Consider the following 13,952-nt stretch of genomic DNA (forward strand, 5'->3'; position numbering starts at 1 on the left):
TAAATAGGCAGGAAGATCAACTGCATGAAGTTCTTGCAAACTGAAAACTGAAACAGGCCAGAAATATTAGTTCTTTTTCAAAAGTACTCACTTGACGACCCACTCTGCAGTTCCCTCAAATAGTGATGGCGTGAAAACGTTGGTCAGCTTGGCCACTGAGAGAGCGCAATAGGCACCCCTGAAAATCATCAGGCAGTCAATCAAGTGGAATATACTACCGTTATTAGCTGCAATTACCAATACCCACAGGTTAGTTTTTAAAGCAACTAATGCTAGTGTAAGACATATGTTTGAGAAAGTGCACTACCACCTTTCAAGTGACACATTTCCAGAAAAATACACGAAATCAAATTGTATGGTAAGCCCAGCAGAATATTTATGTATTTACTTTTTCATACTCACCTCACATCAGATTCACCCCCTTCATGCATTATGAAGGATCCATCGGGCTGCTTCATTCTCTTCAGAAAATTGTACAATGTCTTCCTGCAAGCAAAACAAGAAGTTCTTGTGAGATTTGCGCATGAATGCTTAGCACTACAACAAGGCTTTTGCTACAGCATATTACCTTATATTGATGCGTATTATCATTAGCCTGACTACACTCACTGCGGGCCTCTCCCATATCTCTTCTATATGTTTCCCTGTCCTGTGCCAGCTGTGGCTACCTTATCAGCGCAAACTTCCTAATCCCATCCTCCTACCAAACTTTGCGCCACCTCCTGCTACACATGCCTCCATGAATACATTAAGATGAATAAGCCAACCTTTTCTAACAAAAATAACCATCTGAAAATGGGAAATCAACCTATACAAAGAGTCAGCCTATATGTGGGTATAAGACAGCTTCAGATGAGCTGTGGGTAGCACACCCTATGCTGGTGCTTGTTCCGGCCAGACTGTGTGGAGCTCCATGTCTCGAGCAAAAACACACAAATTCAAATGCAATTAAACCTGCTCCGCTGCCGAAAATTCGAAATGCGTGCAAGTTTACCGAGCTCGCTTGCACCGACGATCACTTTTGTGTGCGAGCAATCAAACAGCATGAGAGAAAACTCTGGGTAACCTATGGTGCATCTGTTATGCTGGAATCTTTAACTATAGAACATCTGGCAGCAGACTTCACTGCTGGTAATGAGACCAACTATAACAGATCCTTAATAGTCAAATGCAGCCAGCCTAATTTCTCATTTTTTTAAACACAATTAAATTCCTGACACAATGGAAGTTTTTCTGATCTCTGTCAATTTCTTAGGAGCAAGATTTTGCTGTAAGCACAAACGAGTAAGCCAGAGAGATCCCATACAAAGCTGATTTTCAGATGTTATGTGGAGTGCTCATGCTTCACAGCATTGCAAACGAGAGGAGCCAGCAAATAGACAGGTCACAAGTGTTTATTAGTAGCTACACTAATACAGACAATAAATAGCCCTGAATGCCCAATGTAATGCTAACACCACAATAATCTATGCATCTGGTAATGTGTACAACATATTATACACGTAGCTGTATCAAAATTATTTTTATCTAAACACAAGTCAATTGGTAGTGCCGACAGCACACCGACAGAGTTACCGGCAGGCTACACCCTACGCATGCAATTTAACTAAAACTAAAGGTAGATGCATAGCTTTATGCAAGACATGTCAGCATGATCTGAGCATTTATCAAGCTGTCATCATTATCAAGGACTTCCCGCTTACGTTACCACTACCTATTCACATGCCTTGTGGTGTCCTGTACATCAACACTAACTGTACATTCCTAGTGCTATGGGCATCCAATATACCACACATTCGAATAAAAACTGCAATTAGTGGCAATCTGGCAAGCTGGCACTTTAGGAATAATGGGACAATACTGAGATAACTGGGCTAACTCTAACCGGCTAGGCTATATCACAAGAGGAGTAATGGCTCCATTGGTATACCTATTAATGACCTTATAAGCCTCTTCACAGCCAAGTATGCAGAGTGCATTCACGGCTGCGTACGTAGGGGCCAGGTGAGCTTGCTGGTCAGGACCACCTAAATGGAAAGCAGTAAGGTCAACAGCTAAACTATACGCTCATTTTGCACAGTAAAGAAAGCCAGATGCCTGCATGTGACACAAGGATCAAATGTTGTTGCGAGAATGCCACTAAGCAATGGTGTTGTGAGATAAAAATAGGCAGCCAAATGCCTGCTTATCATTTTAGGCTTGGGCCTTCAGTTTCATGATAATGTTCAATCTGTTACAATTGCAACTCTGGGATACTGTAACAGATTCCAAGAGAAAAACTTGCTTTCATGTGGGAAGTACTGCTCTGAAACAGAAAAGATGTCGGTACACCACAGTATTAGCCAATCGGGAAGAAATTCTTTTCAAAACGTGATGGTCTGACTATCTAGAACGAAGAAAAAAATAAATTCTGATTGGTTTGGTTTATGGGTGTGTATCGTTCCAAAGTAACTTAGGCTATGAGGGACGTCGCAGTGAAAGTCTCCGGAAATTTCAACCACCTGGGGTTCTTTAACATGCGTTAACATCGCATAGTACACGGGCCTCTAGAATTTCGCCTCCATCGAAATTCGACCGCCGCAGCCGGGATCGAACCTGCGTCTTTCGGGTCAGCAGCCAAGCGCCATAACCACTGAGCCACCACAGCAGCTTGGAATCCTGATTGATATCGTCACTAAGAGTAGTACACGTGAGCACTAGATGCACTGCGTTTCATAGTTTAGTGCCATCTAATGTTACAGAAAGGAGCTTAATGGCACATTGGTTTTTATAGGTGTAATATCCAGCATCATTGCCACACTTTTTTAGGAGGTCCTGCTGTTCCGTCTCCCTTAGGCTTGATGTTAAGGGGGTACGCGGCTTTCAAATCACGGAAAATGGTGAAAAATCCGGCTTTCTAAAAATCAAAGTATCCGCTCATATGACTAATATTCTTTGCAGTCCGAAGTTTCATTGCTAAAATCTAACAGAAAGTACTCCAAAAGAACTGATTTATCAGCCACAATGGTGCTGCATATTCTGCAATGGGGAAAAAAATAGGCATTTTTAAAACCTCCTGCATCTTCGCAGTGGTACTACCGAACGGAGCTATCTTTAGTTCGACAGAAAGCTTGTTTCTTCAAATCATGCCTCAGCTTGATTCCACACACCCAACCAAATACACCCACAGCAAATAGATGAGTGCCCCATGTCGGCAGTTGCCTCCTTAGGGGCTGCATCAAAGAAACGGTGAAGTTCGCGCTGCAGTCGATGGTGCGGTGTCTGCTGTTGCACTCGGCTAGCTGTGCAAATTCATCTCCCATTACACTGTTTAATGTCTGAACTTCGGCGACACTCCTAACTTTGGACACTGACATGCCTTCGAAAAGAAGTACAAAATGTTGCACTGTTACAGCGGCCGCAAGCAAAAGCCATCAATGGCCAAGGACGGTAAGAAGACCTCTCTGTGGGCTCCTGTGAGTGAATTTATCCCAGAGGGTGTCATAACTGCACATCTGAGCGCTTCAGGCTCTGCTGGTAACGAATCTGCAGAAAGTGGGTAGATCTGTGGTTGGTTTGGTTTGGTTTATGGGGGTTTAACGTCCCAAAGCGACTCAGGCTATGAGAGATGCCGTAGTGAAGGGCTCCGGAAATTTCGACCACCTGGGGTTCATTAACGTGCACTGACATCACACAGTACACGGGGGTTGATCTGTGGGGGAAGCCGAGCGGTGCATGTCACGGAAATGCAGCCGGGTTCTTTGGGCGTTGCTGCTACTACACAACAATCTACTACAAGCAGCTGAGAAGTATGCCGTGTGGAGAAAGGAGGCATCCAAAGTGTATCAGGCTAAAGGCCAGGTAGTCAAGCAATGCACATTTAAAACAACACCAAATGTTACAACAAGCGATGCCCTCAGAAGTAAACATAGTGCCCAACCTTGAAATGCCTTTTATAGTGTTTTTCTGAGCAGTTACTGAACTTGTGGAACTGATTTCTTCGTGACTGTTGTCTATTTTGACCCCATTTGCTTTGTAGCACTCCCAGAAACACGCCAATTGCAACGACAGTCTCACTTTTTAAGTTTGATGAACAGTGAATTCTCAGTATATGTTGTCTGCAGTCCCCATTTATCTACGGAAATGACAACTGCAAAAAAATGGCTACTAAATTTCTGTTGGGGGAAAAAAATATAAGATCGTCATGACATGTAGTGTACATTCATAAATCCAGTGAAGGCTGAACCAGTCTTCTACCACATTTCGTCAAACCCGCAGGCTTTCCACAAGGTTTAGAAGAAAAACAAACTTCTCAAGATAAAATGCTGAAATACTGTCCATACAGTTTTGGAAGCATTACTACCACGAAAAAATGATTTCCCCTAAATCCATCACAAAATGAAGAAGTTTGTGAAGTTTGTTCTGAAAGCCACGTCCCCTCCTTAAACTGTCCGACATGTCAATTTTATACACCTTTACACTGCACTGAATACCAATCTTTGCGACAAGGCCAACAGAGCGAGGCGATAAAAGAATTTATAGCAGGAAGTGTCACAACTTACCACCAAAGCCTCCATCTGGGTGCTGACATCGCCCCAAAAAGTTGGCAACACTGAAACAATGTAGTGTACAGGCAGGTGTCAAAGCAGAAAGGATTTGTAAGCACACTTTTCATTTGGTGGTATTAAAAAAATTTGTGCCGATTACACACAAGGTAATGCAGGTGATGAGATGCAGACGTAATCCCGGTCCAACCCCATTTATTCATCGCTGATACCACTCATGCAGGCTGCTGCAGCCTTCCTAAAAGCTTCGTCTTCGGCGCATTCAAGTTCAACGAAAGCCAGCGTGTGGGGACTGAAGATAACAGGGGAAGAGCTATGCTCTAAATAGGTTGCGAACGTCTTCCAACATACCCCTCCCCCATTTTTTTTGAAACCGTGCACAGGCACCTGGCTATGCGTAGCGATGCAGAGCGCTTAGTGTCAAACCCTGTGGCTCCTTTGCTGAATCGTTGGTCATTAAGAGGGTCACGGCTTTCAATGACGTTCCTTTGCCAAGAGCACCAGGGCTGTTCTAACCCTGCGGTCCCTACTTCTGTGCCATTTCTTGCATTTTTCCTTTCCCTCCAAAGCCCAGCTGCGGTATCTGCGCAACGTTTCGTTATATCTATTTTCTTAACAACACAGACATGACAATGGAGGCATTTCCTGGTGACACAAATTATTATGACTTTCTCGAGAACCTCGAGAACAGCTGTTAGATACTTTTCTCTACAGGGGTATTGGTAAACTGTATCTCATGACCTGAGAGAACCGGCCAAATGCACTCCACCTCACTCTCATTCTTCTAGTTATTTCTTTCTCCTGATCTAGCGTTCTAAATGTAATCAAAGCCTGGCTTCTGTACCTCGATAACTAAACAGCACTTTTTAAGAGGCTTGGCTGAACATACACTCAAAATGATCCTAGATAAGTAAATGAGCATTCTTTTGTTCTTTGTTCACTCCCTTGTCATGTAGCATCCCCCACCCCTTTTTTTTTTCATGGCGAATGGTGGAAGGCAGCTTTTTCTAGGAAGCTGGGAAGGCAAAGGTGTTGCTGCAGCATGCATTCACATGAGAAGGCACAGGACCCACCCTTTGCGATGTCTGGTGAAACCAACATATGCATGTGCGTGTGTGCAGAGAAAACACAAGACAAGAGTGCACATTTGCTAGCGAGAGTGTGCACACTTGCGGCCAAGTGCTAGACGAAGTTCGATTGAGTTTCGTCAGTAAAGACAGCCTTGTGTTCAATTATCGTGAGCCAACTGTTGCTACAACATCGTGGTAATTAGAGAGCCTTTGCTATCTGCAGTTACAAGTGCTGATAGGAAGTGCCTGCAGATTACCCTGCAGATGGCATGTGCCTTGTGCTTTGCCTGAATCAGAGTTCTGGTTTTGGCAAGTTAGTCTACTTTTGTGTTGACTGCACAGCAGAACACACAAGGATAAGATACAAAGAATGACAAGTGGAGGTGCCTACTATCAACTACTTTTATTCAAGCATACACACAGTAATTTAAACAAGGCCACCTTCTCGTGACAGCTGAGCAAGTATCATATGGCAAGGGGCTGAATACGGCTTTATTGTTTTCATTACTGAGCAGTCTTTGACATAATGGCAACTGCAGAAAGGCAGGATAAGACGAGAACACAAGAAAGCAAAAAGGTAGCCATGACGTGATCTTGAAAATAAGCAGGGCGAAGCCAGGGCGACGAAAACCGGATCAGATTAAACTTGAATGAACCAGAAAGAGCGCCTTAGAAACGAGTGTTGAACTCTGCATTGAGCTTTCAAAAACCGAACTGAGCTATGCAGGGGCAAAATGTAAAACCAGTGGCGAAGCAACAGCTGATCAGAAGGCTGGTTTAAGCTAGTTTGTCCATCAAGTAACTTTACCACCTTTTGTTACTTTAATTTTTGTTGTTGATGTTATTCTGATTTTGCTTCTACATCCTGGTGTTCTCATCTTGTAAATCTGGGATTGCTCAGCCATGCTTAGCTCAGTTTGGTTTTTAAGCTCATCATTCGGTTTAATATTTACCTGTGTAAAGTGTTCTTTCTGGTTTGTTCAAGTTCAATTCAACCTGGCTTTCATCACCTGGCTTTGCCCTGCTCATTTCCAAGTCCACATCATGGTTGCCTTCATGCTTTTGTGTATTCAGGTCTTATACTATACTTTGCAGTTTGCACCATGCTGATTGCTCAGTGCTGACAAAAAAAAAAAAAGCTATCTTCAGCCTCTTGCCATAACATGTTTGCTCAGTCCTCATGGGCAGATGGCCTCCTATAAATTACTGTAAGTATGCTGGAATAAAGATAGTGGATTGTAGGCACCAATCCTCATGTTTCTATGCATCCTGTTTTTGTGTGTTTCGCACTGTGCAGTCAATACGACTTTGCCTGAAACTACTAGGCAATGAACATGCCCTGCAATGGGTGCAACCTATGCAAAAAAATTGCTGAAACAAGCGAAATTACACCAAAGGTAGTTAAAAGGCGCACTAAAAATTCTTAAAGCTGATATCACACTTATCTGGCAAGCTTTACAGATAATGAGACTTTAGCATTCGTGGACCCCATGTATGGATGTCCAGCAAGCAGGTTTGGTGCACTCAATCTCAATGTTGCAGAACTTATAGCATAGAAGGATTTCAATGCGAGGACCACAAGGATATTTCTGAGACCAGAAAAAAAATGTCGCAGGGTTACTGACTAATAAACACTACACAAGTCATTACCTTAGTTTCATTTCTGAGTAAAGCTGAACGTCTAAAAGCTCTATGGCGTGCAGGATCCAGTAGCATAACCAGGGTCGGCTTGCATCGAGGTCCTGAAATGGATGAATCAACGAATGCTTATGGCAGCCTAAGAAAATACATTCATTTGCACATATTACTGCATTTCCTCAAAGGGAATTCAAGCAGAACATAGCGCAAGTATCAACAGTGCTAAAGGACAAAAAGAACACAAATCCAAAGAACGAACAAGTCAAATCCCTTTCTTTAAGCCAAGGTTCAGTGTGGTATTGTCAGGTAGTTTTTCAGTAGGAGCTGCTCAAGTTGTTTTTGGTGACCGTAAACATCACCTTGTTGCCCATGCGATGGTGAAATGCAGTACCAACTTACTAGATATTAAAAACACATGAAACAAGGCCCAATTAAAGAACATCTCAGTATACAAACGTGGTATAGCAAATCTTAAATGTGCCTAATCTTAAATGTGTGTGTCTTGTCTAATGCAAGCGAGCACAAATTTCATTTCACTTTATTTCCTTAAAGGTCCCATGACTGGGGTGTTACATAAGGGGTGGGAACTAATAAAGGAAGCATTCTTAAAATTGTACATAATTTTTTTACATTTTCATTGAACATGGATGAGCAATATGCAACAGTAATCCAAGACTTCTACTATGGAAACTATTGTAAACGATAGCTTAGTTTAATTTCTGCATGCGATTCAGCATTTAGAATCCCTACACTGTTGTCTAAGATTCAACAGTAGAGTCAGCAGCATGCTAGTTTACTGACCACAAGCCAGTGACTCCTCTGTTGTGCTATGAAATCATGCACATGTTACCTGCTCCTGCCTCCAAGTCATGCTTATAGATCATTTTCACAGGTGACAAGGAAAGCAGCCACAAAGCAGGGGAGGGGACTATCTTTTTGTCGCTAAAATGTGTGACGAACAAGCAGTCTGTCTGCATAAGCTGTGTGCTGGGCTTGGAAATCAGTTGTTTTCTAGCCTTTTCAGGGCATTTTAACAAAGCATAGTTTTTGGACAGCAGGCTATCGGTCCAAATATTTTGTACAATTTTTTTTGTGAATTATGAAATAAAGCTTCCTTTGATTGATTGATTGATTGATATACTTGGATTTTGAGAAAAGAAAAACTGAAAAAGAAAGGTGCTCCGTGCTAGCCGGTGCAGCATTACTGCTATGCTTTGAACCTTCATATACGATACCCTGTGGTCGATTTTTTCAGGGACTGTCACATAGGAGCGTAATAAACACATCAAGCATCACCTGAATGTTTTCAATACCAAAAAAAAAAAAGCATGCTGTAGAGTTTAAATCAAATTTAACATGAAAATTTCAGGTCCCCTTGTGTACAGAACATGTCCTTTTCAATAAAGCACAAAGTTATTCCGCTTGAGGACATATCGAATTTGTGCTCTCAAGAATGCCTTCAGAGAAAAGTTCAAAAATGTGATTACAGATTTGAATCTTTCAAATGAGCAGTATTTGCCTGAAGGTGATTTCTTTGTCGTTTTTTTCATGTCTTAACGGGAGAAGTGTTGGGTAGCAAAATGCATGCAAAGTGTTAAGAACCAGTTGTGAGTTGATTAAGTGTTGAAATATTATGTATGAGTAGGCAGAGAGCGTTTTTCTCATGTATTGCGCATTACTGATTGCATCCGGTACGCTGGATTTAAAGCTGTAAAATACGATAATGTCAATATACCATGACAATTCCTGGTCTTTTAAAGCTCCAAACACCTAGCTTTCCAGTCGCATCGTTTATTTGCCAACATTTGGCATGTGCACAGGCATGCCGTGTCGGTGACGGCAATGTGAGACAACGATTGACGCAACTGACAGAGCTGTGGAAAATCAATTTTTGTTATTTAAAGAAAGCCACTGCCCAGGAACTAAATGCTCAAAAGAACATACAGCACAGCTGGCGACTGCTCCTGTTCGGCCAAATGCAGCAGTGACCTGGTCGAACAAGCTGGCGCAGCGATCATGACCAGACAAGGAACCTGATAGTCCTACTTTTACAAAATAGTGGCGCCTATGAAAAATTGGTGTATATTGGCATACAAAAAAGTTGACTGCACTTCTTACACACCTGGTACCCTTGTGGCAAATGACTTAGGCCTTTCATAAGAAAAGCAACATGTCGTTCCCTCTGAAGAAGCGGAAATCTGAAAAAGGAAAGATGAATCATGAACAGGTATGTGCGACATAAACAGGCCCTATATAGAGTAAGGTAAACATAAGATCACTGAAAACCATTCTATCTGATTAAAACATTACTTCAAGCACATCTAATTTCATTGTTGTAGCCTCTAAATCTCGAATTCCCTAGCTCAGACCTTCAAGCCTCTAACATACATGAGTAGACTTGTCTCCAGCATTCAAGCAATGCCCTGAAGATCTTAGGAAGTGAAATCTTAAGGCAGGTGCAGGGTTTCAACTTCTGCACTAGAGTGTAGAGAGAGGTACAGATATGCGAGCAACAAAAGGCACAAGCACCACGCCTCTCAAAGTAACTTTGCTCCTTTTTATTTTCAACCATAAAAAAAACTCCAATGGTCTAGACAAGCCTGCTTATGGCTGTAGTCCAAGGGTACTCATTCCAAAAGTCTTGCACTCAAGGAACATTCTTCCAGGTAATACCATTCTCTGTGCAAAGCCAAAATTACATAAATAAGTGAAAACTTCAGAAACAGCAAAAGGAAAACTTAAAGAAAGTGTGACAGAGAATAAAAAACTGGAGGGGACAATTAAGTTCGGCCTTAAGGGTATGACGCAATAGCATTAATGCATTAACGCCCATATATGCAGAAATGGTCATTCTCAACTTTACATTCATTGATCACTGAGAGTCCACACCCCACTCCTGGTGCAGCAGTTAAGCGATGCGCCATTGCCCTGCGACAGCAGGTGCTGCCACCTGTGGGGCTTGTGCGACCCAGGTTGCTCTTCCTGAGCAACCTCTCGTGAGCAACTATTGATATAACTGCCACCTGCTAAAGTGGTCAGTTTGCTCACAATCCAGTGGGCAGGTTGTAATGACACCACAAGGTCATGCAACCTAGGTGGCCCACCTAGGTTGCTTCTCCAGGAATTTTTTGCTCACAATGCCGAAGCTGTGGGCAACACCGGATTTTTTACAGAACGGGAGCCCTTACGCTACTTCAGTTAAACTCATAAGGGTCATAAAAGGATACATGTGATCAGACATAAACCGTTTATCTGCTCCTGCAAGGGTGCTGAAACGCAAAGCTCTTATTAATTAACGAAGTTAATGCTGAAAGCCCTAATGAAAAACTTGCACGTGCCATTCTTAAGGTTGATTTTGTTTTCCCAAAAACATGCGCAGTCTTCATTTTAAAGTCTTTGTGCACCGACAGCTGAGCGTCAGCTAACAGTTCTCCTCTACTGTAGAAGAAAGGCAAAAGCACTATACTGTTAAGGCAGCATCTATTCTGCCAGCAGCCAGCACTACTTCCTGAGCAAAATTCTCCTTGCAGAGGGCTCTTATTGGCTACGGAAGGTCATGCGACATTTTCTCATGAAAACAGCAGTGATTGACTGATTTTTCGCACTCTCAAGTGGAGAGCTTATGCTCTCACAGCCATCTTTCGGCAAATAAGGTGCTCCTAACTAAAGGTTCGTGCTGCATGCAATGCAGTGTCAGCAAGAAACTACAATGCTATTGGGACAACAAGCGACTATAAGGAAGGGATGTATCTGGGCCATGCTTTTGTAGCAGTCAACATGCATGTCAGCCAAATATCGCACAGCTTTCAGACGTGACTTGAACTGAAGTTCTGCCTGTTGAACATGACCTAAGTGCAGCCCAATGGGAGCTTACTCATGGCAGACAATATTAATAAAACGTGCGAAGACTTCACAAACGAGTTCAACACTTCCAAGCACTGTAGCGTGGTCTGCAAACCACTACAGTGCTATCTAAATGGAGCTTAGATGATCCTTTTGCTATGTTGACCGAGCTGGGATTATCCTTTTTTGTTGTACTATGCGCAAACTATCGTTCATTGCTTCCTGTTTTGGCTGTGTCGAGCCGCGTGGACTGAGATCTTTTGCAGGGCCTCAAGGTTCCCGCTAATCGAGAGGGGCCGCAAAAATAGCAAAGGAACTACTCTCAAGCTTGTGCTCAAGTTGTATCATTGGCAAGTACTTCACGCGAGCACATGGCCCCGATGAACAGTCCCAGGGGAATCGGGGCCAAGAAAAAGGGAAAGAACTGATGTACTTCGATTTAAGTAGCCAATCAGTGGCGAAACACGAAGCGGTGCGGGTGCATCAGGCCATGACTTACCCTCCTTCTACCCTAGCTGTGGTCCGAGCACCTTTGAAGAAGCAATCAACGGAGGCCTCCACTTTTTTCTGAAAGCGAAACGATACCAAATTACTGAGCGGTTTGCAATCGTCCACTACTCTATCATAAGTGAAACCAAACAAATAAACTTCGTTTCAGTCCTTAGCTTTCTAGATGCTCTGGCAGCCGAAGCATGCGATGCCAAAAGTATGAGAGAAAAATGGCAGCAACACAGCTAACAGAACAGGGTACGCTGCGACAGGCGTCAACACCGGGTGACACCCGGCAAAACAAACGAGCCGCTCGTAAGTGATACCTGCTCTTCGGAAGACGCTGTCGGGTAGCCATCATCGTTGTAACGCTGAGCGTCAATAGAAGGACTGCAGCAGCGTGTGGGGAAAACGCAGCAACCACTGTCCTCAGCCATGACAACCGATGTTTACGGGTATCACAAATGTCACCGCCCAAGAATGACACCTTTAGCTGCCATTTTCAGCCACAGCGCGGACATATGGATTTGGATTCAAATCTGGATTCGACTCTGGCCAACTAAATTGTTGCCAGGCGCATTGAGCATACGCCGGCTAAAGTTTAAAATACGTGTTCTCCAGGCGGGAAACTTGAAACGAGTGGCCAGGTATGAATTTCAGCTTTTCTTCTTCCCATTACAACACATTTCACAAGAAAAGGCATACGGTTCCGTCGCTCACACTAAAAAATGTGATCGACAAGCAATCCAACAGCCCACTTTTCGACCACACGTGAATGCAACCGTCGGGTTCTCGGCTCCGAAGAAACTCGCCGCGCGCTGTGCATGGTAGGAAGCACTGATAACAACAATGTGTGTGGACACAATTAAATATCAGTAACCGTACGTCGCCTGCGATAAAGGTGCCGTGTTACAAAATGTCTTGCCATGCGGTAACCAGTACATCGGCCGGACTAGTGTTGGTCAGGGCAACGAGGCATTATTTTGCACTAAGAAGAAACTTAGAGAAAGACAAGAAAGGTCCGCTATTTTCCCAGCTGCATAATTATCCAAAATGCCACTGGACATCCGACCGACGTCCAATTAACGACAAAAACCAGAGCAAAAATTACAGGAGACACTTAAGCTCCGCCTGCCTTAAGGGTATGACGCGGTAGCGTAATGGGTTAAAGCCCATATATGCGGAATTGGTCATGCTCTACTATACATTCACAGTTCCCTAGGAGTCGTCATACCACCTGGCGCAGTGGTGCAGCCGTTAAGCGATGCGCCGTTGCCCCAACCGGTGGCCGCTTCAAGCACAGCCACTGTGGGTCTTTCGACCAATCATTTATTTAACTGCCACCTGCCACAGTCCACCGAGCAGGTCGCCATATGCCACGGCAGGCAAGTTGAGAGGACATCGCAAGGTCACCTGACGTATTTAGCAGACGCCACATCCCCACTGCGTGCCCCGTCCGCTCCGGCTGCGAGCTTCAAGCGGTCACCAACACAGACGAAGGATAGTTTTTTTTTCCTACATGGGGGTGGTAACGCTCTCGCGTTAACAAATTTACTGCACACCACCCTGAAATTGCCCGTTTCTCCGCGGCAATACCGGGAAGACAAGGTTTATTATTTTACTTGGCTAATGTCGGACCGAAAGCGTGGATTCTGGCTCGGAATCGGTATATAAATAATTTCAACAGTTCGTTTTTCACTTCTTCAATAAATTCAACGCAAGTGAAAGAGCGATGTGAGGCTGGTATGGGAACTTTCACGGCATTTCTTCGAGGTATGCCTCGAGAAAAGTGGTGTAGTTACTGATGAATCCACGCTTTAAGCCAACAATGGCCAAGCCGAATACGAAACCTCATTTTCCCGGCATTCCTACGCCTGTTCTTGGAGCAGCGTTCCCAGCATTTTCCTGCAACTAACATTAAGAAACTCTATGGCGTAAGCAAGAGTCGTGCACGCAAAACTCGGAAAAACAGCTATACGCAATGCGATAGCACATAAAGGCTGGATCAGCCTTTTTTTTTTTGCGCATGCGCACTTTAAACAAAGTTATCCCTATGCCCACATGTCCTTTTATACTAGCACTACATTCCGCCTACGACGCCTCTGCACTCATGGCAGCTTTTATAATGTAGCAAGGAACTGTACCCAGATGGAGTGTACAGGGTTTTTCACCTAAGTCTTTACACAATTTTTAAACATATGCTTTTATTGCGAAGCAATACTACTTTAGGTCGCACTTCAGCCCGTTCCGTGGCGAGGCGGTGGTAGGCACCATTAACCTTTAGCGTGACCTCGCTGCGTGACGTCACACCACGTGACCTAGAGTGACGTCACACCAGCTGTGTAAAAACGGGGCCCCATCTCACGCC

At 43.7% G+C, this 13,952-nt stretch overlaps 1 protein-coding gene across 2 annotated transcripts in view; it reads right to left on the reverse strand.

The window, feature by feature from the left end:
• Fntb (Farnesyl transferase beta subunit) overlaps positions 1-13,952 on the reverse strand; it is a 58,372-nt gene that overhangs the window by 15,351 nt on the left and 29,069 nt on the right. The window contains exons 1-8 of one of the 2 annotated variants that reach the window (XM_077665902.1): positions 11,911-12,117; positions 11,595-11,662; positions 9,375-9,450; positions 7,265-7,356; positions 4,542-4,591; positions 1,931-2,027; positions 403-486; positions 92-178 (exon numbers count right to left, since the gene is read on the reverse strand). In XM_077665902.1, coding sequence (XP_077522028.1) covers positions 92-178; positions 403-486; positions 1,931-2,027; positions 4,542-4,591; positions 7,265-7,356; positions 9,375-9,450; positions 11,595-11,662; positions 11,911-12,021 — 665 coding nt within the window. In that variant the 5' untranslated portion in view covers positions 12,022-12,117. Of the gene's footprint in view, positions 1-91; positions 179-402; positions 487-1,930; positions 2,028-4,541; positions 4,592-7,264; positions 7,357-9,374; positions 9,451-11,594; positions 11,663-11,910; positions 12,118-13,952 lie in introns of those variants that run through there. The other variant, XM_077665903.1, reaches the window with a different exon arrangement.

The sequence above is a fragment of the Amblyomma americanum genome, chromosome 5 (assembly GCF_052857255.1).
Source record: "Amblyomma americanum isolate KBUSLIRL-KWMA chromosome 5, ASM5285725v1, whole genome shotgun sequence".
Taxonomy (NCBI): domain Eukaryota; kingdom Metazoa; phylum Arthropoda; class Arachnida; order Ixodida; family Ixodidae; genus Amblyomma; species Amblyomma americanum.